This window comes from Mycetomoellerius zeteki, unplaced genomic scaffold (assembly GCF_001594055.1).
Source record: "Mycetomoellerius zeteki isolate Tzet28-1 unplaced genomic scaffold, Tzet1.0 scaffold364, whole genome shotgun sequence".
Taxonomy (NCBI): Eukaryota; Metazoa; Arthropoda; class Insecta; order Hymenoptera; family Formicidae; genus Mycetomoellerius; species Mycetomoellerius zeteki.
Window position 1 is genome coordinate 609,919 of NW_017257354.1, and position 24,477 is coordinate 634,395.

At 32.2% G+C, this 24,477-nt stretch overlaps 1 protein-coding gene across 5 annotated transcripts; it reads right to left on the reverse strand.

Moving 5' to 3' along the window:
* Positions 1-809: 809 nt before the first annotated feature.
* l(2)gd1 (lethal (2) giant discs 1) lies at positions 810-23,002 on the reverse strand. 5 transcript variants are annotated; one of them, XM_018453103.1, is made up of 12 exons: positions 22,799-23,002; positions 21,786-21,927; positions 21,292-21,404; positions 20,864-21,212; positions 20,101-20,464; positions 18,075-18,421; positions 16,262-16,623; positions 15,922-16,097; positions 15,215-15,481; positions 2,746-2,784; positions 1,087-1,177; positions 810-1,006 (listed from the first exon to the last, which is right to left on the reverse strand). In XM_018453103.1, the coding sequence occupies exons 1-12, from the start codon at positions 22,853-22,855 to the stop codon at positions 887-889; spliced, it is 2,427 nt and encodes an 808-aa protein (XP_018308605.1). In that variant the 5' UTR covers positions 22,856-23,002; the 3' UTR covers positions 810-886. The 5 variants fall into 5 exon arrangements, with proteins under 5 accessions (XP_018308605.1, XP_018308603.1, XP_018308604.1 ...); XM_018453101.1 differs by having other exon boundaries at positions 20,101-20,470; XM_018453102.1 differs by having other exon boundaries at positions 18,075-18,416; positions 20,099-20,470.
* Positions 23,003-24,477: the final 1,475 nt, after the last annotated feature.

A 24,477-nucleotide genomic window follows, 5' to 3' on the forward strand; every position in this document is an offset into this window, starting at 1 on the left:
CGTTAAAAAAACATTCACACATCAATATGATTTTAAGGTTTGTTCAGTGTCTCTATGTGATAACATATCTCTAATAAGCGATAACACGAGAAAAATATCAAGGCATTCTAGGATTTTTACATAAAATTTTTACGTAAAAATAAAAATAAGAGGAAGAACTTCCAATAGGCTTGATCTTGACAAATGTTATCAAAATCATGACCTTGAACAAGATTCAAGAGATTTCAGCTGAACATCTTGGATAATGCTAGCGGTACTGTAACTTTCTAACCTTATAATTCGAAAAGTATTTAATGAAAAAGAATTTTATCAAAGTGTTTGAAAGCTCTCGAGGTAAGCTACGAGAACATGTAATGAAAATGGGGAGGGGGTTCCATTTAAAAAATTCAAAATTCAAAGCACCCAAGATCAAACCAATGGTACTTTCTTATGTCCCCCTTGAAATCATAAAACTTTTGTCTAAAATATTTTTCCCTAAAATCCATTTTTCAAGAGATATTTAAGGTGGTCAATTGAAATAGACCAATCTGTACATAAATAAATGTAATTAATTCGGTAGACATTTTACTTTACAAAAAATGGTCAAAACTTTTATGTTTGTATATAAATTATTATATATATGTAGTATATGTATATTATAATTACATTCAGGATATTTACATTTTATTCGTAGCTTCTCATTATATATCTTTTTTTTATGTAAATATGTATACATTGTTTTCTATCTTATATATTTTATAATATTATTAATATATATTATTATAATATATCATTAATATATATTATTGTAAAATAATATTTTATTCTCGATGTGTGATTTTAAAAGTTTCTTGATACAACCAATAAAAAATTTAAACATAAATTTTCGCTGAGACGATAAATTGAATTACTGATCAATAGTTAGCCATTTATCTGTAATATTCTCAATTTGTTTAAAAAGAATTGGATTTCTAAGACGAACTTTCAACTCCAGTTTTCCTCCTGTTGCTTTCCTGCCATCCATAAGCTGAAATATATAATGATAAGTTCATTTTAATTTTATTTTTATTTGCACAAAAAATTTTAAAAAATTAATCATTTAATTACTGGAAAAGAATCATGTAGAGTGCATTGAGACTCTAGTGGTTGTAACTTGACCATTACTGTACCAAGTAGACTATCACTTCGAAAGAAACCTCTGTAATATGAAAAAAAGTATAATATAAAAATATTATTACCAAAAATATCGTTGGCAAAAAATTGTTTTATGTTTAGAAATTTAAGTATGTTGTTATAATTGTACAATTTAAGTACATTGTTACAAATTGCTCGTGTAATATCATAAAATTCACAATACCGTCTGCTGTATGACAAATAATTTTATATACAGAATGTCCCATTTTAATTGCTCCAGGCAAATATCTCAAAAAATATAAGAAGATACGAAACAATATTTCAGACGAAAGTTGTAGGATATCAAGGGGGACAAAGGATGCTGACATTTGTTTGACCTTGCAGTTACCTTGAAAACCCTTGTCAAGATTAAATTTAAATTTTTAAATGGGATACTCTATTTTTGATTCCAGAATCTTTCAAAACACTATAATAAAATATTTTTTCATTAAATACTTTTCGAATTATAAGGCTTGAAAGTACCGCTAGCATTAGCATTACTCAAAGTGTTCGACCAACAGCTAAACCTCTTGAATGTTGTTCAAGATTATGACTTAGATAACATTTATCAAGATTAAAAGTTGTAGCCATTGAAAGTTGTACCTCTTATTTTCATTTTTACGTAAAAATAAATTTTTAATGTAAAAATAAAAATAAGAGGAACAACCTCCAATGGCCTTGATATTGACAAATGTTATTTAAATCATAATTCTGAACAACATTCAACAGACTCAACAGATTTTAGTTGTCGATCGAACACCTTGGGTAATGCTAATGTCGACGGTATTGTAACTTCCAAGCCTTATAACTCGATTGGCGGCACAACTTAAGGTCAAACCAAATGGTACCCTCTTATCCCTCTTCAAACTTTTTGTCTGAAACGTTTTTCCGCATCTTCTATATTTTTCGAGATATGCGGCAATTAAAATGAGACACCTTGTATACACAGGTATACATTATACATACATTATACATACACACAAAAGCTCTACAAACACTAACAATCGCGCGCGCGCGCGCGCATAGAAATTTTTTTTAAAACACATTTATTTTTTATTTAAAAAATAAAGACGGCCAATATACAGGGTGTCTCGATATTCGAAGATAATATTATTTCAGCGTGAAACTTCGTAAAAAAATTAAATAATAAAAGTGCAAACCATTTTTTTCCCGTAAAGTAGTTTTTTAAGTACAATCTTTTTAAGTAAGTTTTTAAGTATAGACATTTAAAGTTTAACTTAAACGTATAATCATAAGCGTTGGTTATAAAGTCATTTGTCCGTGTGACGTGCAATTGTGTTAGATACTAAACAAAACATTGCCGCTGCATGCACGTTATCACACGGACAGATAACTTTTTAACCAATGCTTATGATTAGTCAAACTTTAAACGTTTATACTTAAGAAATTACTTTACGGAAAAAATAGTTTACACTTTTAATACTTAATTTTTTACAAAGTTTTAAGCTGAAATAATATTATCGTCGAATTTCAGGACACTCTGTATATACAAGATATACATTGTACTTAAAAGCATCAAAATTTTTCTGTGCATATATCTGCATATTCTACAGAAATATAGGGATGTCATACCTGGGATGAGTGCAACACAGGATGGGATTCAGCGAGCATCTGCAAACAACGTTCTATTTTTTGGGTATAACACTTTCATTGAATAATTTTAATATTTTATCGAGTAATAAATGTATATATGAGATATCCTCAACTAGAGAAAAAGCGAGAGATAATACAAGCCTATTTTTACAATCAACTACTAACTCTTTTTACTGTCGAAACGTTGATTATCATAAAGATAACACTAGTTTATAGCAAAGAATTACTTTGAATCAGATTAGGTGTTTCTTATAAGATTTTCGTATGCTGAAAACAATGCCGCAAGCCAAAAAATTCCAGCACATCAGGTTTCTAAGATAATTGAAATTTAATATCCAAAAATTAGCTTTCTTGACAATATTTGACATTGTTTTGTAAACAAAGCTAACGTCATCTTGAAATTTTAATTAAAAGTCATAAATATATTATTTGTTCTTTATAACATTTGCATTTTCGTTTATTTTAATATCTTTCTTTTTAGACATGTTATGAAACATTTAAATATAAGATTTCTCTAAGGCAGCAAATTTTTTAAAGTTATATACAATTTCTAGTTTGTAGCTATCGATACACAGACCATACAACTTTTGTTTAAAACATTTTTTAATGTTTTTTCGAGACATTTGAGGTAAGCAATCAAAATAAAACACATCTTGTGTGTTTATGTACCTACATATGTACATGTGCATATACATTTAGCGGAATCTATATAACGGTAAATTAAATTGTGTATCGATAGTCACAAACTAGAAATTATAAGTATGTATACATATGACTTCATCGTCATAGACGAAAAACTTGCTATTTTAGAAAAACTTAAAAGCTCTTTAAAACATAACTAAATAGTAAGATATTGTGAAATTTAAAAAATGAATTTTATAGGGGATAAACAATATATTCACAACTTCTGATCAGAATTTTAAATAATGTTATTCTTTTTTTATGAAAAGATGGCAAATATCATAAAAAAGCAATTTTTGCACATTAAACTTCAATATGCATGGAATCTTTCTTAAGGGGTTACGTCTAGTCACGAAATAAAAAAAACAAATTTTCGTGAATTTTTTTGAAAAGACGTATGTACAGTTTCGTATAAAAGTTTTTTGTATTTAAAAAAGCTTTTCTTAACAGTCTTCATGTTTTTTTAATGCAAAAATATTATATAATTTATAACAAAATTATAACAGATATTCGGGAAGTCGTTTTTCAAAAAAGCGTTTTGTGGTAAACAGTGCTGCTCGGAACCAGGTCATTAGAAATCAAAAATTCAAAAATATTAATTAATATTATGAGTTTATCTAGTCTTTAACCAATCAATATTTCGATTAGTTCAATTCCGACAAAATGGAGGCTGTTCATACTAAAGGTACGGATTTTAAAAACGGAAATTTTGTAGTCTATAAAATAAAAAATACACATTGAAAAATAATCCTTCAATAAGATTTCAATGTTTAAAAAATATACATAAAGTTAGTCCATAAATCGGGTTTGTAGTGCTTCGATGTGAACAATATTGCATATCCAAATGGCGCTAAATTAGCACAACTTTATTTAAAAACTGAAACAGCAACTTGCTTTCTTCGTCTTAAAAAAAATTGAATGGAAGATATTTCTGCCAATCCAATCGATTAGCATTTCATTAATTCTTGCTTAAATTGAACCTGAAAATGCATAATGTATGCATATATAACATTTATAGGCAAGAAACGTAAAGTTACTTCTTAAAAGTGACTAATTACTGTTACTCGTTATCGAATAAAAAAATAACCAATTAATTATTTTATGTTATTATTTTAATTATTATCGATAAATAAGAGCCCTATACGGTCGAAGCTAAATCTTAAAAAGCTTTTAAATAATTCAATCTTGAATCACTAAATATGATATGTATGTACTTGACATATATACCATAATTGTGGTATATATGTCAAGTACATATATATTATATTTAGTGATTCAAGATTGAATTATTTAAAAGCTTTTTAAGATTTAGCTTCGACCGTATAGGGCTCTTATTTATCGGTTGTGTCTCTCACATACGCGGTCTAAAAATGATATTATTGTTAATTATTATCATTATTATTATTTTATTATTATTTTAATTACTTTATGTTATTATTTTATTAGTTTATTTTTTGTTTAAATATTAATAAAAACAATAAACAAGAATGACACTAGATCAATATGTGAAAACGAGGAAGAGAAATGCTATTTCGACTAGTTCGAGCTAGAGCTTTGTATATAATATTTCAGAGTGAATTCATATATGTATATATCTACACATCCAATTCTATAAATCACACGCCTATTAAATTTTCGGTCTTGAAACACAATCCGGCTAAGATGACATTTTTCATAACAAATTTTGTAGTACATGGCATCACTTCCGCCAATAACTTCAAGATGAGTATTCATAAAGTTTATTTTTATGTTAATATATAGGTCTGTGATTAGTTTGTGACATTCTTAAGACGTCATAAAGCAGTCACAGAGCCGTATTAGCATCTTAAAATATAACAAAACAGTCTTGAAATAAGAATTATGAATACCAATCAAAGATTATAAAAACTTATATATCATAAATAGGTTCAAAAATATGAAAAGTAACGATAAAAGCAACGATAAAATTCGTTACCGTTGCCAAAAAATGTAATACGTAACCGTTATAGTTATCAAAAAAAGATAACGTCGTTACCAAAAAAAAGTAACTTGTAACAGTAAAGGCATTTAACAAATAATAGGACTCTTTATATGAAAAATAAATACAAAACTATAACAAAAGGGTAAATTAAGAGTCAGTACGTTAAAAATATAGTTTGAAAAATTGATGAAAGCATAAAAATTAAGTTAGATTATGTCAGAATATAAATATCACATTTAATTAAATAAGTTAAGTATCAAATAAATAACAGAAAATTCTACATAACAAGTTTCGGCTACACGATTGAGCCCTCTTCAGATACAATTTTACATAGATTCAATATACAATAAGTTACGAAAAAAAACGCATATTAAAAATATTCGGATGTAAAACTCTAAGCAGATCACACGCCATTCGTTAACCGTGTCTCTTGAATATCAAAAACCAGGTGTAAATTACTTTAAAATTTCTCGGAGAAAAACGGTTGTGTGTGGTATAAGCCAGTCGTAGGCACAAAGAGAACATAGCGCGCGCCACAATTAAAATATACTATCTCACACCTACGATCGTCGATACAGCTCGACACATACTGAGGTTTTTTTTCGTAACTTATTGTATATTGAATCTATGTAAAATTGTATCTGAAGAGGGCTCAATCGTGTAGCCGAAACTTGTTATGTAGAATTTTCTGTTATTTATTTGATACTAACTTATTTAATTAAATGTGATATTTATATTCTGACGTAATCTAACAGTAAAAGCGTTTCCATTTTCTGTTTATAGGATAATAAATAATAAAATAATTTACTTTTTCGTATTTTATGCTGTTCGAATAAATTAGAGTGTATTGGATAAGCAGACGATAGGTGTTATGTACGCTAGATATATTGCAGTCTTTTATTTTAAAGCTCCTGAGTACTCATTTCAGCCATATTGATGGCTGAGGTGAATATTCAGGAGCCTTAAGATCACGATTCAATAATCGTGACATCATAAGCGATATCACGATTTAATAATTGTGACGATTCAACATGGTTGTGGTGACTACACAGAAGACTTAAGGGAATGCTGGAGTTGTCCTATTTTATTGATAAAATGTGATTAATTTCGGATTCTCCAATCTTTTAATTGCATTTACACGCATATTTAAAATTTTTTCTCCACAATTAAAGTGGACAATAAGTCCACAATAAGTTATGTTATTAATTATTATGAGTTAGTTTACCTAGACAACAGCATGTCCAAAAAGAAAATATAAGATGTTTTACAAACGTCTTGAAGACGTCTTTATGACAAGAAGTCTGAAAGACCTCTTGATAAGATGTCTTCAGAACGTCTTATGTCCGCATTTTAGACATATCGAGGTGAAGTTAAAACATCGATCAAGTTCCATTGCTTCAGCACCCCTTTAAGGAGTTAAAGTGACGGAATTATCGACATTACAAGTTAAAACTTAGAGAACGATATGTTCAAAATGCGGACATAAGATACAATCATAAAGATATCATCAAAATATTTTTCAGACATCATGTCATAAAGATATTTCTTATGTCCCCTTCATGCATATTGTTTAGGAAAATATTCTGAATTGTATATATTATAAAATAAGATCCTTTTACGTAACTAAAATATATAAACAAAAAAGATAAAAAACAATCGATTTGAAAGACATTCAAAAACGTTTTGAAATAGACGTCTTTAAAACTTTTCCGAAAACCATCTTTTAGATACGAAGGTCACTTCCACTTTTTAAAATGAAATTATATGATTTTCTTTATATAATATGATTTCGTTTGTTATTCTGCATATAAAAGCATTAAGTAGAGATATCAAAAAAAACCAATAAACAATAAAAATTTTATTGGACCGTACATGTGAAATCACAACAATAGGAAATAAAGGTCCATAATGGTCGAAGCTAAATTTTCAATGCTCGAACAATTCTATGTGAATTTGTATACACTATGTAGTCATTTGAACTGCGCGCCGAATTAATTTTTTCGGACTTAGAAACGCAGCTAAATTATTGTAGTAATATACTAATCAATAAATAAATAATAAATAAATAAATACGTGGTCAATATTAAAACAGGGAAATTGAGCCTCTACCACGAACGCTCATTGTCTTTCAACGAAACTTGTCTTAAGATAAATACATTAAGAATTACAATAAATAAAAATATAAACGTTTCGACCTCAGATTAGGCCATCCTCAGTATATAAAGTCAAAATTATAAAATTCACAAACATATATATATATATATATATAAATCTAAGTTATTTCTTTTAACATGGCTACAATTTACATACGCACACTCGTTAAATTTATTTTATAAGCTTTCTTTAGTTTTTCGCATATTTGAAATGTGTCAGGCGAATTTCATCTTGTATTCCAATTTATTTCCGATCGCTTATATACTTAGCATAACGCCCCCTTCTTAATATCATTTTACCCTCTCCTTTGAGTCACTTTAGGTATTTAAAGCAGTCTATCATGATGAGAATTTGGCAGTACATCGTTAACAATTGTGCTAATAAAACATGGCGTTCACATACGATACCAATCTTCTCAAATTTATTGGAAAACACAGGTATTAATTTTTATATATAATAACTCGCGAAATTGTATTAATCACGATACATTATTGTTAAGGAGTTAACGTTGCCAGAGTTGAGCTTAAATGTACCGCGGCACTGGGATGGTAGGCTTGGCTAATATGGCGGAGTTGGCCGTCTGATACTTTTGGTAGCACGTCGAGAGAGAAGAGGGCACATCGATAGCGTGGAAAAGAGTGAGAATCGGAAGTTCCGGTGACGGTTATATTGGCACGATTAAAAACGAGTAACAAGGTTGTAATGGAGAAAATAAAAAAAGTTTTTATCAGAGTATTCAAAAGATTCTTATAAAACTCAGTGATACTCAATCAAGGAACGATAATCTTGACCAACAGTTTGGTCCTTCGAGCCAGATTGTAGGTGGTGAGATAATCAGCCAGCAAAAAGACATTAGCACGAAGTGTTACATGGTAGCACGTTTGGAAGCAAAAAAACGTAAGTGAGTTTCCATAATCCTTAATTTCCCCTCCTTAAAAAATGGCAGACCTTAAGAGTCTAAAGGTAAAGCGTGGGCAGTTCAAGACACAATTAAAGCGATTTCAGAATTTTATTGAGGCGAATAGCGATGACGACGGGTATGAGATCAACGAAAGACTTAATAGGTTCGCAGAGGTATTAGAGAAATTCTATAATATTCAGCATGTTATTAGAGAAAAGCGTAAGACAACGATGCAAAAAGGTGAAACTGCAGAGCAAGTCGCGGAAAGAGTAAATGCAGAAGAAGATGAGATAGAAGTAGAATTTGAGGATAGTTATTATAGGTTGGTGGCGGTTGCGAAACGTAAGTTAGAAGAACGGTGCCCAACTCGCCGCGATAGCAGGAACAAGTATAAGAACAGTCCAGAAACCAGGCGTGAAATTACCGACTATCGTATTACCGACATTTAACGGATAGTTTAGTCAATGGTTGCAATTCAAAGATGCATTTCTGTCGCTAATTGATAAAGATGAGGCATTAACGGATGTTCAAGAGCTTCAGTATCTGAGGGGTATGTTAAAAGAGGAAGCATTGCAGTTTGTAGAAGGATTAGAGACTACCGCAGAAAATTACAAGATCGCGTGGGAATTACTGACTAAACATTATAAAAATCAAAGACTCATTATTAACAAGCACTTGAAAGAGTTGGTTGAAACAGCGTCAATAGCGAAAGGCAGCGGAGCTGCAATTAGACAGTTTGTAAATCACCTAAGGATGCATGTCAAAGCATTGGGCACATTAAAATTACCGGTACAGCAATGGGATGCGATTTTAATTTATTTGGCATCTACCAAACTAGATTATCATACGCGCAGGGAATGGGAGGAACATATACGTCAAGCTGGGCTAAGTGAAGTACCGCGAATGGAGGAGTTGTTGGAATTCTTAACCGGAAAATATCACATGTTAGAAATGGTAGAAAAGGAAAAATCGACATCCGAAGCACACAAACATAATGAGAAGAAACGCGAGAGGTCTATAGCATTAGCGTCTACGTCCGGGCAAGAATGCGAGTATTGCAAGGGTGAACATCGCATATACGGTTGCGAGAATTATTGAAGCTACCGATATTAACACGGGTTAATGAGATAAAACAACTAAAACTCTGTCTTAATTGTTTAAGAAAAGGATATTGGAATGTAGGTCATCTGGATGCAAAATTTGTAAAGCCAAGCATAACTCTTTGCTGCATATGGAAAAAAAAGGAAAGCACAAATCAGGAAGATTCCAACAGCGGCTCTATTACCACTCATTGTGCTTCGCAGCAAGTATTGTTATCAACAGCTAGAGTATATGTATTTAATATAAATGGACGGCAGCACAGTTGTTGAGTGCTTCTCGATCCTGGCTCACGGTCAAATTTAGTAACCAAAGCATTGGTGCACAAGCTGCATTTATCGCCAAACACAGTAGATGTTCCTATTAACGGAATAAATTAAAACAAGATCCATGTTTCTCAATCGATAACACTTGTAATACAATCGCGATATAATAATAAAAGAATTAAATTAGAGTGCCTAGTAATGCAGAAGATCACAGAGTATATACCACAGAAGTAGATCCTGCGCGGCTAAAGATACCTAGTCATCTGAGGCTAGCGGACGAAGAATACTACAAGCCAGGAGTTATAGATTTGTTAGTTGGAGCAGGTACATTTTGACAAGTTCTTCAAGATAACCATATTGATCTACTTCCAGGACAGTCTAGGCTTCAGAGTACGATCCTGGGGTGGATTCTAGGGGGACACCTCGAAAGCAAGACAAATAACAGCAGTACAGCATGTAATCTACTAACCAATGAAGAATTGAGTCAGCAATTGGAAAGGTTCTGGCAACTAGAAGAATTTAACGAGTAAGGATATTACTCGCATGAAGAACAATTGTGCGAAAATCATTTTAAAACTCACATGTAAAGAAACGTAGAAGGCCGATTCATAGTGGCGCTACCTCAACGAGACAATATAATACTTGGCGACTCCTACAAAACAGCATTGAAAAGGCTGCAAGCCTTGGAAAGACGATTTGAAAGACAACCAGAGATAAAGCGAGAATACGTTTGTTTTATGGAGCAATATAAAGAACTTGGTCATATGTCGCGAATTAAGGAGAGTCAACCTAATAATGCAAAGGATGCTTACTATTTGCCACACCAACCAGTAATTAAAAGCAATGCACTGACAAGTAAATTGAGGGTCGTCTTCGATGCGTTAGCACGATCGGAATCTGGTATGTCGCTAAATCATAAATTACCAGCAGGCCCTGTGTTACAAGACACGCTGTTGGAAATATTGTTGAAATTTAGACTACATCAATATGTAATGACAGCAGATTTAGAAATGATGTACCGACAAATTTTAATAAGAGAACAAGACAGGAATTTTCAGAGAATTCTATGGAGAGCAAGCAAGCAAGAGGAAGTTTAGACTTACCGTCTAAATACGTTAACGTATGGTATAATACATTTTCAGCGCCTTTTTTAGCCGTAAGGTGTCTCATGGAGCTAGCAATTCAAGAACAAGTCAAGTATCCAGAAGCAGCCAAGGTATTAAGATACGATTTTTATATGGATGATGTGCTTACAGGAACACACACTAAGAAGGAAGCCTGTCTATTGCAGCAACAGTTAATGGAATTGCTCAAAGCGGGAGGATTTAACCTTCGAAAGTGAAGAAGTAATGACAAGGAAATACTCAGCTCGGTAAAGCAGAATGAAGAAGATGAATTCCTAATTTTAAATAAGCATGAAATAATAAAGACGCTCGGATTGCAGTGGAATGCGAAACAGGATTACCTTCAGTACGAGATTAAAGTAGAGATTGATGGAGAGCAAAATATAACAAAAAGACAATTATTGTCATTGATTTCGAAGGTATATGACCCTCTTGGTCTCATCGGACCTGTACTTGTAATAGCCAAACAGTTGATGCAACAAGTTTGGAAAGAGCAGTTAGAATGGGATGAAAAATTGCCTTATCATCTACATAAAAAATGGTTAAAGTACCATAGCGCTATCAGCTCTACTCAAACACTGGTAGTACCGCGTAATGTCAATCCAGGTAACCCGTCATTAGATATAGAAGTGCATATCTTCTGTGACGCGTCGGAGAAGGCGTATGGAGCTTGCGCTTATGCATGTCATCAAGAGCAAGATGGACGCATAGCCGCTCAGTTAATATGCTCCAAGTCCAGAGTGGCACCTTTAAAGCCAGTTACATTGCCGCACTTAGAACTGAATGCTGCGCACTTAGCAGCTAAGCTAGTTGGTAGCCTGGAAAGAGTCTTGGTAGAAAGAATCAAAACGGTAAGACTCTGGACAGACTCTATGATTGTCTTAAGTTGGATATACACAGACCCGTATAAGCTGAAAACCTATGTAGCTAACAGAGTGTTAGATATTCAACAGGCTACAGAAGGCAAGATCTGGAATCATGTGTCATCAAAGCACAACCCAGCGGATTTATTAACAGGAGGGATTAGCACAAAAGAGTTAAGAGACAATAGTTTATGGTGGCATGGGCCACAATGGTTGACTCAGCCAGAGGAGAAGTGGCCATCTCAAAAGACTTATCAATTGGAAGAAGTTCCAGAGCGCCGTCGAGAAGTTGTACTCACAACAATTGCAGACACACATATTTCAGACTTCTTGCATAAATATTTGTCTATAAGTAAATTGAGACGAATCATCGCTTACTGCATGAGGTTCGGTAACAATCTTAGAAGAGAGAAGAAGACTGAAGAGCTTACCATAGAAGAGCTAGAAAAGGCTATGCTAGTTCGTATGGTGCAAGGTCAAGCCTTCAAGAGAGAAATAAACAACTTACGAATAAGAAAGGAGATTAATCGGAAAAGCAAATTACTGTCGCTTCGCTCATTTACCGACAAAGATGGACTCTTACGTGTAGGAGGTCGACTGCGACACGCTGAAATTGGATGGGATCAAAAATACCCATTAGTGCTGCCTTCTAAGCATTATGTAACTACGCTTATATTTCAGGAGGAGCACAGAAAGTTACTGCATTGTGGACCAAAGCAGCTCTTAGCGTCAATCAGACTTCGATATTGGCCGTTATCTGGCAGACAAGAAGCACGCAAGATAACACGCCGGTGTATAGACTGTTTTCGATTTAAACCCAAAGTCGTAGAAGCAATTATGGCGGACTTACCAAAGGATCGTATTCAAGGTTATTTAAGACCATTCGCAATTAGTGGGGTAGATTATGCTGGCCCGATTCAAATTCGAGAAGGAAAAGAAGAGGAAGGATATCTATATCAAAAGGATATATAGCGTTATTCGTGTGCTTTAATACAAAAGCTGTTCATTTGGAAGCAGTAACGGATCTGGCTACTGAAGCTTTCTTAGCAGCTCTAAGAAGGTTTACAGCCCGAAGAGGACTTTGTAAGGTGCTGTACTCGAACAATGCCAAAAATTTTGTAGGAGCATCAAGGGAGCTGAAGGAAGTAATTCATGCCACCATTCATACACCAATTCATGAAGGATCAGGCCGGTGAAATCAAAGCAAGTATGGTGACACAAGGTATTAAATGGAAATTTATACCTCCATGATCCCCAAACTTCAGAGGTCTATAGGAGACGGCCGTTAAGGCCACCAAACGACACTTATATATTGCCACGCGTAATCTTATATTAACATATGAAGAACTTAGCACACTCTTCTCTAGCCGAAATCGAAAGCATAAACTCCCGTCCTTTAACGCCTTTGTCTTCGCACCCTGACGATCTAACGGCATTAACTCCCGCCCATTTCCTGATCGGAGACTCACAATCAGAACCAATGCAAGAAAATTTAATAAACGCAAATAATGCTCTGTCAAGATGCATCAGCAAAGGATTAGACAGCATTTTTGGATCCGCTGGAAAAAGGAGTATTTGCACTAACTACAAATGCGTACCAAATAGTACCACGACGCTATGCGTGAGAATCGGAAGTTCCGGTGACGGTTATATTGGCACGATTAAAAACGAGTAACAAGGTTGTAACGGAAAAAATAAAGAAAGTTTTTATCAGAGTATTCAAGAGATTCTTATAAAACTCAGCGATACTCAATCAAGGAAAGATAACTTTGACAATTATGATCATTAGAATCTAGAAATTCCGTGTTTCAATCACAACCTCATATAAGCGATCGGAAATAAATTGGAATACAAGATGAAATTCGCCTGACACATTCCGAATGTGCGAAAAACTAAAGAAAGCTTATAAAATAAATTTAACGAGCGTGCGTATGTAAATTGTAGCCATGTTAAAAGAAATAACTATTTATGTTTGTGAATTTTATAATTTTGACTTTATATACTGAGGATGGCCTAATCTGAGGCCGAAACGTTTATATTTTTATTTATTGTAATTCTTAATGTATTTATCTTAAGATAAGTTTCGCTGAAAAACAACGAGCGTTCGTGGTAGATGCCCTCAATTTCCCCGTTTTAATATACTAATATCACAATTTGAGGCTTAACATTTTTCCATATCTTTTATACCTTTCGAGATATTTCGATGCGAAAGTTAAAATATACACCTTGTATAGATGTCATATAATTGTAGATTCTAATATTTTGTGATATGGATTAAACTTCTATCTTAAAATTTTTAATTTAAATTAACCCCTTGAGCAACAAGATATTCGGACAAAATGTGTTCTTGGGAGCAGGAAAAAAATTCATTTCTGTAAAATTGAGTGTATAAAGATATTTCGAGTTTCTAAAAACGAATTTATGATTAAAATTTAAAAATTCAAAATGATGCAATATGGCAGTCTATAAAATCCTAAAAATTTCAAAATAAACATTATTGCTTATTTTAGTTGATATGTGCTACAATATATACAAAGATCGTTCAAAGTAAGATTAAGAAAATACACGTACGCTTGTCTCTACATCTACTACCTGCCTTTTGGCACATAAATGTGCAATCAATTTTATTTTAAAGGGTACAAAGCTTAAAAACGCTCATATTGTATAATATTTCAATAATCAATAATAAATCCCGATTTTCAATACTTTTCCTGAGCCTAATAGCTAAATAATTATTATTTTCTGTGTTTAGAAGATCCTACAGTTTCGAATGATTAAGATAGGTATTGCTTTTGGTCCAAAAATGAGCAAAACTTAACATTCTCTTGCGTGCGCGCGCGTGCGTGCGTGTGTGCGCGCGCGTATAGAATATACATATATGTATATTCTACGACTTAAAAAAACCTTATAACGTTTTTCACTGGCAGAACTGGTGCGCACTCAGTACACATTAAAGCTGTTGTACACTAACCTAATCTGAATGTAAAAGTGATATATCTAAATTAATAAAATACCCAACGTATATTTTATCAAATACCACAATAAAATTTATTGAAGATTTCACGGTTTAATTCGTTTCTATATTTTTATTAAACGTACATCTTTACGTCGATTTGTGTACAACGGCTTTAAAGTGCACTGAGTGCGCACCAGCTCTGCCAGTGAAAAACGCTATTAGATGAAGAGTTAAAAAAAATTGTAACACTTTATGCATTTTTAAAATTCTTGACCCATCATACTTGATCAGCCATTTTGAATTTTGATCTCAAATTTTATTATGACCTCAAAAACCCCTATAACGTTTCAGAAAAATCACTTCAATGAGTCGCAAAAAACGCATTTGCATCAAAAAGCGTCAATGCCGCTTAAGGGGTTAATATTAAATATTATGATTCAATTACCCTTTCGTCCAAATTTCACACTTCAAGGCGTGTCGTTTGAATGCTCTCTGACATTGTCTAGAGGTGCGATTTATAATACCATTCAGCAAAAATATGGCTTGGTATTCAGGATTGGCAGAATCTTTAATCGTCAATGTCCTATCTACAGGATGATTATCCAATGGAAATGGAAATTCATACATTACATATGTGTCTGCCTCTCGAGAATAATTGATTCCTCTAATTATCGAAATTTCTATATCATTATCGTTTAAATCCGTGCAACTCCTGAAAAAAATATAGATTTTTTTATATTTAACCTGTATAATATAAAAAAGAAATTGATAAATAATTTGACGAGAAAGCAATAAGATTGAACAATTAAGAGAATCCTAAAATGAAGATCGAACTTAGACAAGATCGCTATTTTACCGATTTAATAAAACTTACACACATATGATTTATGTGTCATCGACACACATAACTACATACTACTGTATCAATATCTCACGCACACATATACATAAATTTTCGTAGAACGATATTGTATAAAATTAGGACAGGAGCACAATCATGTATAACGCGTAGAGCATAATGCATAAAAAATGAACCAATCAAAATTTTTAACAATGTACAACTTTTCTAATATAATTTTGTCTCTTTTTGCTAAACCTTACATATCTATATCTAAATTACATATACTGGTAACAAAACTAATGTATACTAACTGTACTATTTGATAAGTTTTTGTTTCATAATGATGTTGTGGTGGTGGCAATGAATCACGTTTTCGAACTCTCAGCATATCTAAATCTCGCGTATAGTTCAGTGCAAGCCGTTCCCATCTATTATATCCAGGAACATCTCCCAATGCTTTTGAATGATCTCGTGTAGACAAACACCACTGTAAAGTCAATTTTTATATAAAAATTGATAAATTGTATAATTATTAGTTTATGTTAAACCATAAAAAAAGGTATTTAATAAATTATGCAAATGTCAATCTTTTCATAATATAAAAAAATATCAATAAATTTTCTTTTGAGCTGTACATTATTCAATTATCACCTTAATTTGTTTCATTAATTGAGTTTCAAGATTTTCATAAATTGTATCGTCTGTCCCATTCAAGTCTTCCAAGAAATCTTGAGAAGATATCAAGATGAAATTCTCGTCCTTTTGTGCTATACTAAGTTCTACTTTTTCAAGAGGCGATAATGGAATTGAAGTCATGTCAACAGGCAAGCCAGCTTTGCTGGCTTCGATTAAAGGTTGTATCCCTTTTGCTTGTCTTAGATAGTCACGTGCTAAATCCATATCCCCATCTTTCTTTGCATTTAGAGCAACTTGCTTTAATTCACGCTGCCGTAGCTGCAATTGTAGCATTTGTTTCTCTGCACGTGATGTAATCCTTTGATTTGATTTCTGTCCTAATAACAAAAGACAGCATAAAGGGGATATAAATATAATGTTTCGTTTCACGCAAGATGCGCATAATGTATCATTTTAGCCTTCTTTAATATTCGGTGAACAATAAAAATAAAATAATACATGCGCATATCATGCGTGAAACAGAATGCACTGAAAATATTCTAACAGATAAAAACAGAATATCATAAAAATAGATGAATTTACACAAAAACAACATACAAAATTGTTTTAATTCCCATCCCAATTGTTGTCTTTACTTAAGTATCCTTATAGTTTTGTATCTTAACAAAGATCACATTACAAGTAATAGAAAGAGCGTATAAAAGTCAGTTATAAAAATCAGTTATAAAAAAAAGAGATAAATCAAAACATAAAATACACTGTAATTAAATTTGAATCTTTAATATTACATGTTATGGTTACAATATTGAGCTATCTTCAGATATTCAAATAAACGCAGAGATGTTGTAGAACGAGGAACGCAGTGATAGAAAAAGTTAGAAAATTATATGTACAGATGATGTTTATAAAGTCGTATACAAGGATGTATCATATGTGAGGCAGACGGGCAGACAATTATTAACAAGAATTACAAAACATCGTAATCACATTCGCTGGAACACGTGTGCCCGATCTGTTATAACAGAATATAGATTGCAGCTTGAATGGGATATCAAAATTCTGGGCGAAAAATCATGCTATGATAAACGTTTCATTTCGGGGAGATGTTGAATATTAAAAATAAAAAAAATAATCTCAATCTCCAAACGGACACAGAGGGCCTTCATAAAGCTTATATATCGATTATAAACAAGATTTAACTTTGTAGTGCTAAGAATAATTTTTAATTATTATTCTCTCAGTCAGTTGTTTGTCTGTCAAGACAGTTATACATTTTAACTTTTATTTCTTCACTATTATTTGTATTGACTATTTTTTTTATTCTAATTTTTACTTTTTGATGACTCTGTTTCTAACCCTGTATCTATTATATATATTCACTGATTGTTATAACTATTCTGACGAGTATCCTTCTCAATATATTGAGAAACATAACTGTATGGCTTTGTCGATGAGTTTTTTTTATCAGAGTGATGATATGCTTGTCTTTATTATCATAAGTTATTGTAACAAATTTATACTTTTTACAATTTATATATTTTTTTTATTTTGGTTTTTGTCAGATTATTGAGTAATTACAAACAATCAATCGTCCAATCATTTGAGTAATTTCTGTTTCTTTATAAGGCACTCATCACACCTCATCTAGCGTATCATCTACACAATTTTTTAACTTTTTCTATCACTGCGTTCCTCATTTTACAACATTTCTGCGTTTATTTGAATATCTTAAGATGGCTCAATATTATAGCCGAAACATGTAATATTAAAAATTATATTTTTCAAATATAAATGTAAATTATGTAGATGAGATTTTACTACTTTTTACCTCTAGGAGGAGGAATAGGTGGTTTTGGTTGCACAGACTCTTTTACAATGTTATTTTCAGACGATTCAGACGCAGATGTAGGTTGCACGGTGATATCATTATTTTGTGGAGTCAATATTAACGGTGGAAAACCAGGCGGAACAGGAAGTTCTTCCAATGGTGCTGTCTTTCCATGCATATATAATTTTATAGCATCCTCAAATTGTTTGCAAATTCTACCATATCTCCGAGCTTTAGATATGTTACCCTCATCTTCAGCAGCTACTTTTGTTCTTCTATATACCTCGAGACGTTCTTTAAGAGCTCCTTCTATATTCTCAGGATTGCACTTTGCTGGACCAACTTTTAACACAGTAATTTATATTCATATTACATTTTTCTTTTTATCAAAATTTGAATATTATGTAGCTTTCTGTTGTGTATCATAAATACGAATTTATATATACAAAGTGTATCAGATCCCATATTACCTTTTTTTCTTAGAAATGAATAGTGGAAGTTGGAGAAAAAAATTTTCATCAAAACTTATCTGAACTATCTCTAATATTAACATTTTAATTTACTGGAAGCTATCAAAAGTAGGACAAACCTAAGTAAAGACTGAAATTTTAAATAGGAACATAGGTTGAGTAGGATATCATTGGATAATATCCAATTTCTTCACTTCCAGATAAGTTCTGGATAACCTTACCCAAGAGATATCTCCATTGTAATCTGGGAGATATATCTCTTAGATAAAGTTATCTAGAGGTGAAGAAATTGAGCATAAGTCTTTTGAGGGGATTCTATAGTATAGAGAGAGAGAGAGAGAGAGAGAGAGAGAGAGAGAGCCCGAACTCTGATGAAATCGCTGTTTTACCAATAAAAGCGACACATTCACATATACTACTAATCAATATCTCACGCATACATATACACGAATTTTCGTAGAAAAACAGAGTTTTAATTAGATGTCTAAGTCTAATTCTTAGAACTCCACTTGTTTATTCATGTAAACTACTGGTCTGTGGATCACAATTTCATAAGTACAGATTGCAAAGCTTTTATATATACAACCAAGCAAATATCACCATGTTATATCATCATGTTGGGAGCTTTAAATGCCATATTGAACTAAGAAATGGTAAAGATTTCAATTTAAAAAATTGTATTCGTTCTCGGGGCGTAAACTCCACCTCACAGACATGTATTAATGCTTATACTATTTTTCTGGAAAAGAATTTTCGAATCTATGAAAGAGAAAAAAAGTAGTTTTTATACAAAAATTATTGCATTTAGTCGGTAGTACATATAACTTTAGGATCCCCTTCAAGGGATCTTATGTCGTTTGTTTTATGGATTAAATGCAATAATTTTTGTGTCACAATCTCTTTTTTCTTTTTTTACAGATTTGAAAATTTAAATCAAAGCTGAAAAGTTTTTCATAATTTTTGACTGTGATTAGTTAATTTGTTGGAAATCATGGCGTCTGCTGATTATGCAATCATAAAACGATTGCAAATTGTTGCCTTCTGCTGAATGCAGCCATTGATGTAGTAGTATGTAGTAATACATACAATCAATGACACATAAATAATATGTGTATAAAATATTAAACACATTAAAAAGTACAGGCAATAGGAACAGGGAATAAAAGATTTCAACCTATCAGAAACCATGTATACTAAAATGCACATTTAGTACAGCAGAATTAGGATTTAAACGGAAAAAAATTGTAAATTGGCATTTCTTTTCACGAAATGCTTCGGAAGGCCATCAGAAAAGAAATATATAAGTATGTGAGACTCGTGACTCATGTGAGAAATATGCGAAAATAATTCGGACAGTTACAAAAAGAAGATTTTTCGCTTATAGAACAGAAGATGTTAATTGTATGGAAAAAGTGTGTGTGTGTGTGCGTGTGTGCGTGCGTGCGTGTGTGTGTGTGTGTGTGTGTGTGTGTGTGTGTGTGTGACAATGTTATTAATACATGTATGACAAATTTTAAAAGATTTTATAATCTATGAAGAATTTGTACATCTTACTTGAAGAAACTTGCTGTTGAAGTTCATTTTCTTCTTTTACAGCTGGTGTTGCAGTACTAGTTGGAGAAGGTAAAATTGGGGTAGGTGGCATATCTGACAAATCAAGCTTTTCACCTTCAGCGACTGCAGCAATAACTATATCGAATTGTTTTACAGTTTTTACATATTGTAACGCTTGCTCTTTGTTACCCGCCCTCTTCCAAGCAATTGCTGCAGTCTTATATTTTTGTTGCTGTTTTTTTAATTTATCCAAAGCTTCTTGATCCACTGTGATATCTTCTACTGGTGCAGAAGGATTATCATTATTTGAGGTATCTGATGTTACAATTGTTTCACTAACTTTCACTGGTAACGATGTTTTTTCTTCTGCAATAAAAACAAAGTAGTATACATGGAATAAAAATCAATATCGCAAATCTCCAATATCTAGAAAACTACGATAATAAATAAAATAAATGTAGCCAGAAATTAAAGTACAAAGATACAAAGTTATACATTCAATCTTCTCATCAAAATTTTTTTCACATGCAAACTCGTAGGTTTTTTAATTCATTGATTGCTCCATTCTATTATAAGCAAACATAACTTTGATCCATAAAAGCTGCATTTATGTATAATTAATCAATCGATGAATTAAAAAATTTGTCTATACATCATACATAAATTTTTTTCTTTAAAGTAAAATATAAGATTAATTACAGATAATCAACAAATTCATAGATAAAAATATCTATGAGACAGTATACATAAAAAAATGTGTACTACCTATATTTTGAACAGTAGATTCAGTGGTAGCTGAAGAAGGCAAAGCTGGAGGAATGTCAGTTTCGTTTACACTTTTACCTGATTGTACAGAAACCAACATTTCTTTCAGTATTTTTATACCTCTGTTATATCTTCTAGCTCTACTAGTTTCATTGTTTCTTTTTGCTTTCTCCTCAGCTATCTCATAAATTTCTAGTCTTTCTTGCAGTAATTTGATTAGTTTTGGTATAGAATTATCTTCCTCTTTAGTTTCATGTTCATCATATTCTACTTGTTCTTCTTTCATTGATTCTGGCATATCTGCCTTTTCTGTCACAATATCATTTCCTGTGAGCGTCTCTAACTCTCTCTAAACCAATGAAAAATTTCAGTGTAATCAATCATACTATACTGATAGCAATATATCATCAAGCAATACATTAATATACCAATAACACAGGATCGTCATCTCCTTCAATTAGTTCTTCATCAGAATTTGTATCCTTTAAGCAGCCGGTTACCATTTCATCCAAATTTACCTCAGTAACAGTTTTGCGTGCAGCTATAACATTTATAAAAATAATAAAATATAGCAATAACATTTATATACAAGTTGTTCAGAAGGTCTGCAGTATTTTGTTAGCTCAAAATTATATACATACAATATCTTTGTAAAAACTGAATGAAATTTAAATTTAAATAAATATTTATAAAAAAAACTGTTCTATAAAATTTGAGTTATAGAGTTTTGTGCCATATAACCTAAAGTGACAGATTGAAGGTGTACATTAATGTTTACTATCAGGTGATACTATGCAAAAAAAAGATAAAAGGGGTAACAGATTAAAATAGAATAGACTGTATATTATAAATTTGTGATAATTCTCATTCTATAAAGTATATTTTTATAATATAAAATACAAAATTTGTAAAGCCAACTTACCACTGCGTCTGCTTTTATAACTTGTATCATTACCAGCAGCCAAAGCAGCTAATTCAACTTCTAAACTTTCATCATCATCATCATCTTCCATATTACTATTGATATTGCCAATATTTATATCAGGGACTTCAAAAATGCCATACTATATAAAACATGACCATTATGAATGAAAAAGAGAAACAATTCATTACAAAATATCTAATAAAAATCAAAGGTATAAAACAAACAAACATACAGGATAATGAAATGCCAAATTAATTTATTTTTAATTACAAATACTATATGTTATAATTCACAATAATCATAACCCAAAATACACAAGGCTGATTCTACGGTAGTCCGAAATCTTACCAGGGTTCTATAATGAATCGAAAGTCTTAAGTAGTCCTAATTAGTTTTCCATAAGTCCGGATCTACAATAGGTGTTTTAAGACTTAAGCTGTAAGAAATTGACCAATTACAGTCAAATCCGAGGGGAATAATCGACTGATTCGTCCATTTCTTATGGCTTAAAGTTTAAAACTCTATTGTAGATCCGGGGTAATAAATCATTATCTAAGCTTTAAGTCTTAAGCCATAAGAAATTGATCAATCACAGTCAAATGTGAGAAGAATAATCGACTATAACAATTGGTCATTTTCTTATGACTTAAGATTTAAAGATTAGATAATGATTTATTGTAGAAAGCCCATTAACCAGTCTTAACCCAAATAGGTGACTTATAATTTTTCGCATCTACAAGTTGTTAATTGTACATATAACGAGTCGTTTAGCTTGACTAATGAGAAGGATTAAGGAATAAAGTCAAATTTGGCCAGTTTTAAGAAAATCAGTAGTCTTAGTCATACGTAAATTGGCCAACTATTGGCCAACTTCACCAATTAAGGAATTTCACTTAGGACTTCTGACTACTGATTCATTATAGAACCCCGGTTAGGACTACCGACTACTGACTCATTGTAGAATCAGCATAATACGCAATTTTTACTAAGAAGAATAAAACACAATATACCTGTTCCAAACTACCAACTGGTCTAGATTGTCTTGGTTCTTTTTTCTTGCCAAACATTTTGACTCGTTAATCGCAATATGATGTAAATATTTAACGATATTAGCAGAAACCAATCAACCAAAAATAGAATTGATGAATAGAATAATTTCACTGCGTTTACCACATATACTGACACATGATGACACAATACTTTACTCCATTGTAAAGTCCTGCGCACAATGGCTGCGTTCAGCAGAACCACAGACCACATATACTACTAGACTGCCAACTCCTTAGACCCATTCTACAATGGCTGCGTTCAGCAGAGAAAGCAGCTTTGCAACTGTTGTAAAATTCTTTAATATGATTGGTTTATACGTTTAGATCTGTAAGGAACCAAAAGCAAGAACCAATCGTATTGAAGAATTTTACAACAGTTGCAAAGCTGCTTTCTCTGCTGAACGCAGCCAATAAGTCGGATGACGGAGACCACTGTCACCACTCAGTTGATCTAACTAGGCCAGTTAGTCCATCGGAATTGACCAATCGCATTTGTCATTTTGTTTGTAGAATTGACAGATTGGTCAATTCCGATGAATTAATTGGCCCAATTAAGTTAACTGAGCTTGGTGACAGTGGCCCGGGTCGAGTGTCGTTAATCGTTTATAGCTGGTTCTACATTAGTCGCATCGCAACGTCGCAATCGTTGCAGTCCAATCAACGTCAAGCTAGCTCGACTCTGATTGGACCGCAACGCTTGCGACGCTGCGATTCGACTAATGTAGAACCAGCTTTGTATGGGTGTGTTCCGATATAGGGTATGTTCCGAAATTAACTGGCAGTACTGACAGCACTGATTTATCGTTCCAAAATAGAATTTCTTATGCTGTCAGTTACTGCAAGTTACTATTCATTCTGCATAAATTGACCCTAGGGGATTGCTGACTTCCGGTTGTTTCTACTCCATCCCAAGAGGTGAGGCAAATACAGTAAAAGCAGTAACAGAGCACGGAGCGTGAAATCGTCTGATCGTGATAAGTTTAATACTGGAAGTACGAAAGAAAAAAAGAATTATGGATTCAAAATTAAAGTCATACGAGATTGTAGATACCGATAATAGTATATACACAGTGCTATTTATTTTTTATAAAGTAGTATATATTTATAAAATAGTATAGCGATATGGTACACACATTTCTACAAATAATATACATACGTTATTACAAATAATGAATATTACATATATTTTATTAAGTATATTTTCAATATACATAAATAACTTTTTCTTACCGAAAATGTGATTTAAAGTCTACGTTTGATAATACAGAAACTACGTTTTGAATGTAATTCTGTACACGAGGTTTTAGTAGCAATGATCCGCGTTTGCCATCAATCTGATTTAATATATGTAATAATATGTCATCATCAGAACTGTCACTGCTTGAATCGTTTTCCAGTATAATTTCAATAATATTTGATAAAACACGTCGGTCCATATCGGTTATACGTCAGAATTCGGTTGTATTTCGATCTCTTGAAAATATTAAGGTTACGTACAGAGTACAAATAACATTCTTTTACTGCTTTTCCGTTCCAAAATTCAGTACTAGACAGTAAAATCTTACATTTCGAAACAGCAAAAGTCAGTTAATTCAGTAACAGCAGCGCCAGTACTTCCAGCTAATTTCGGAACATACCCA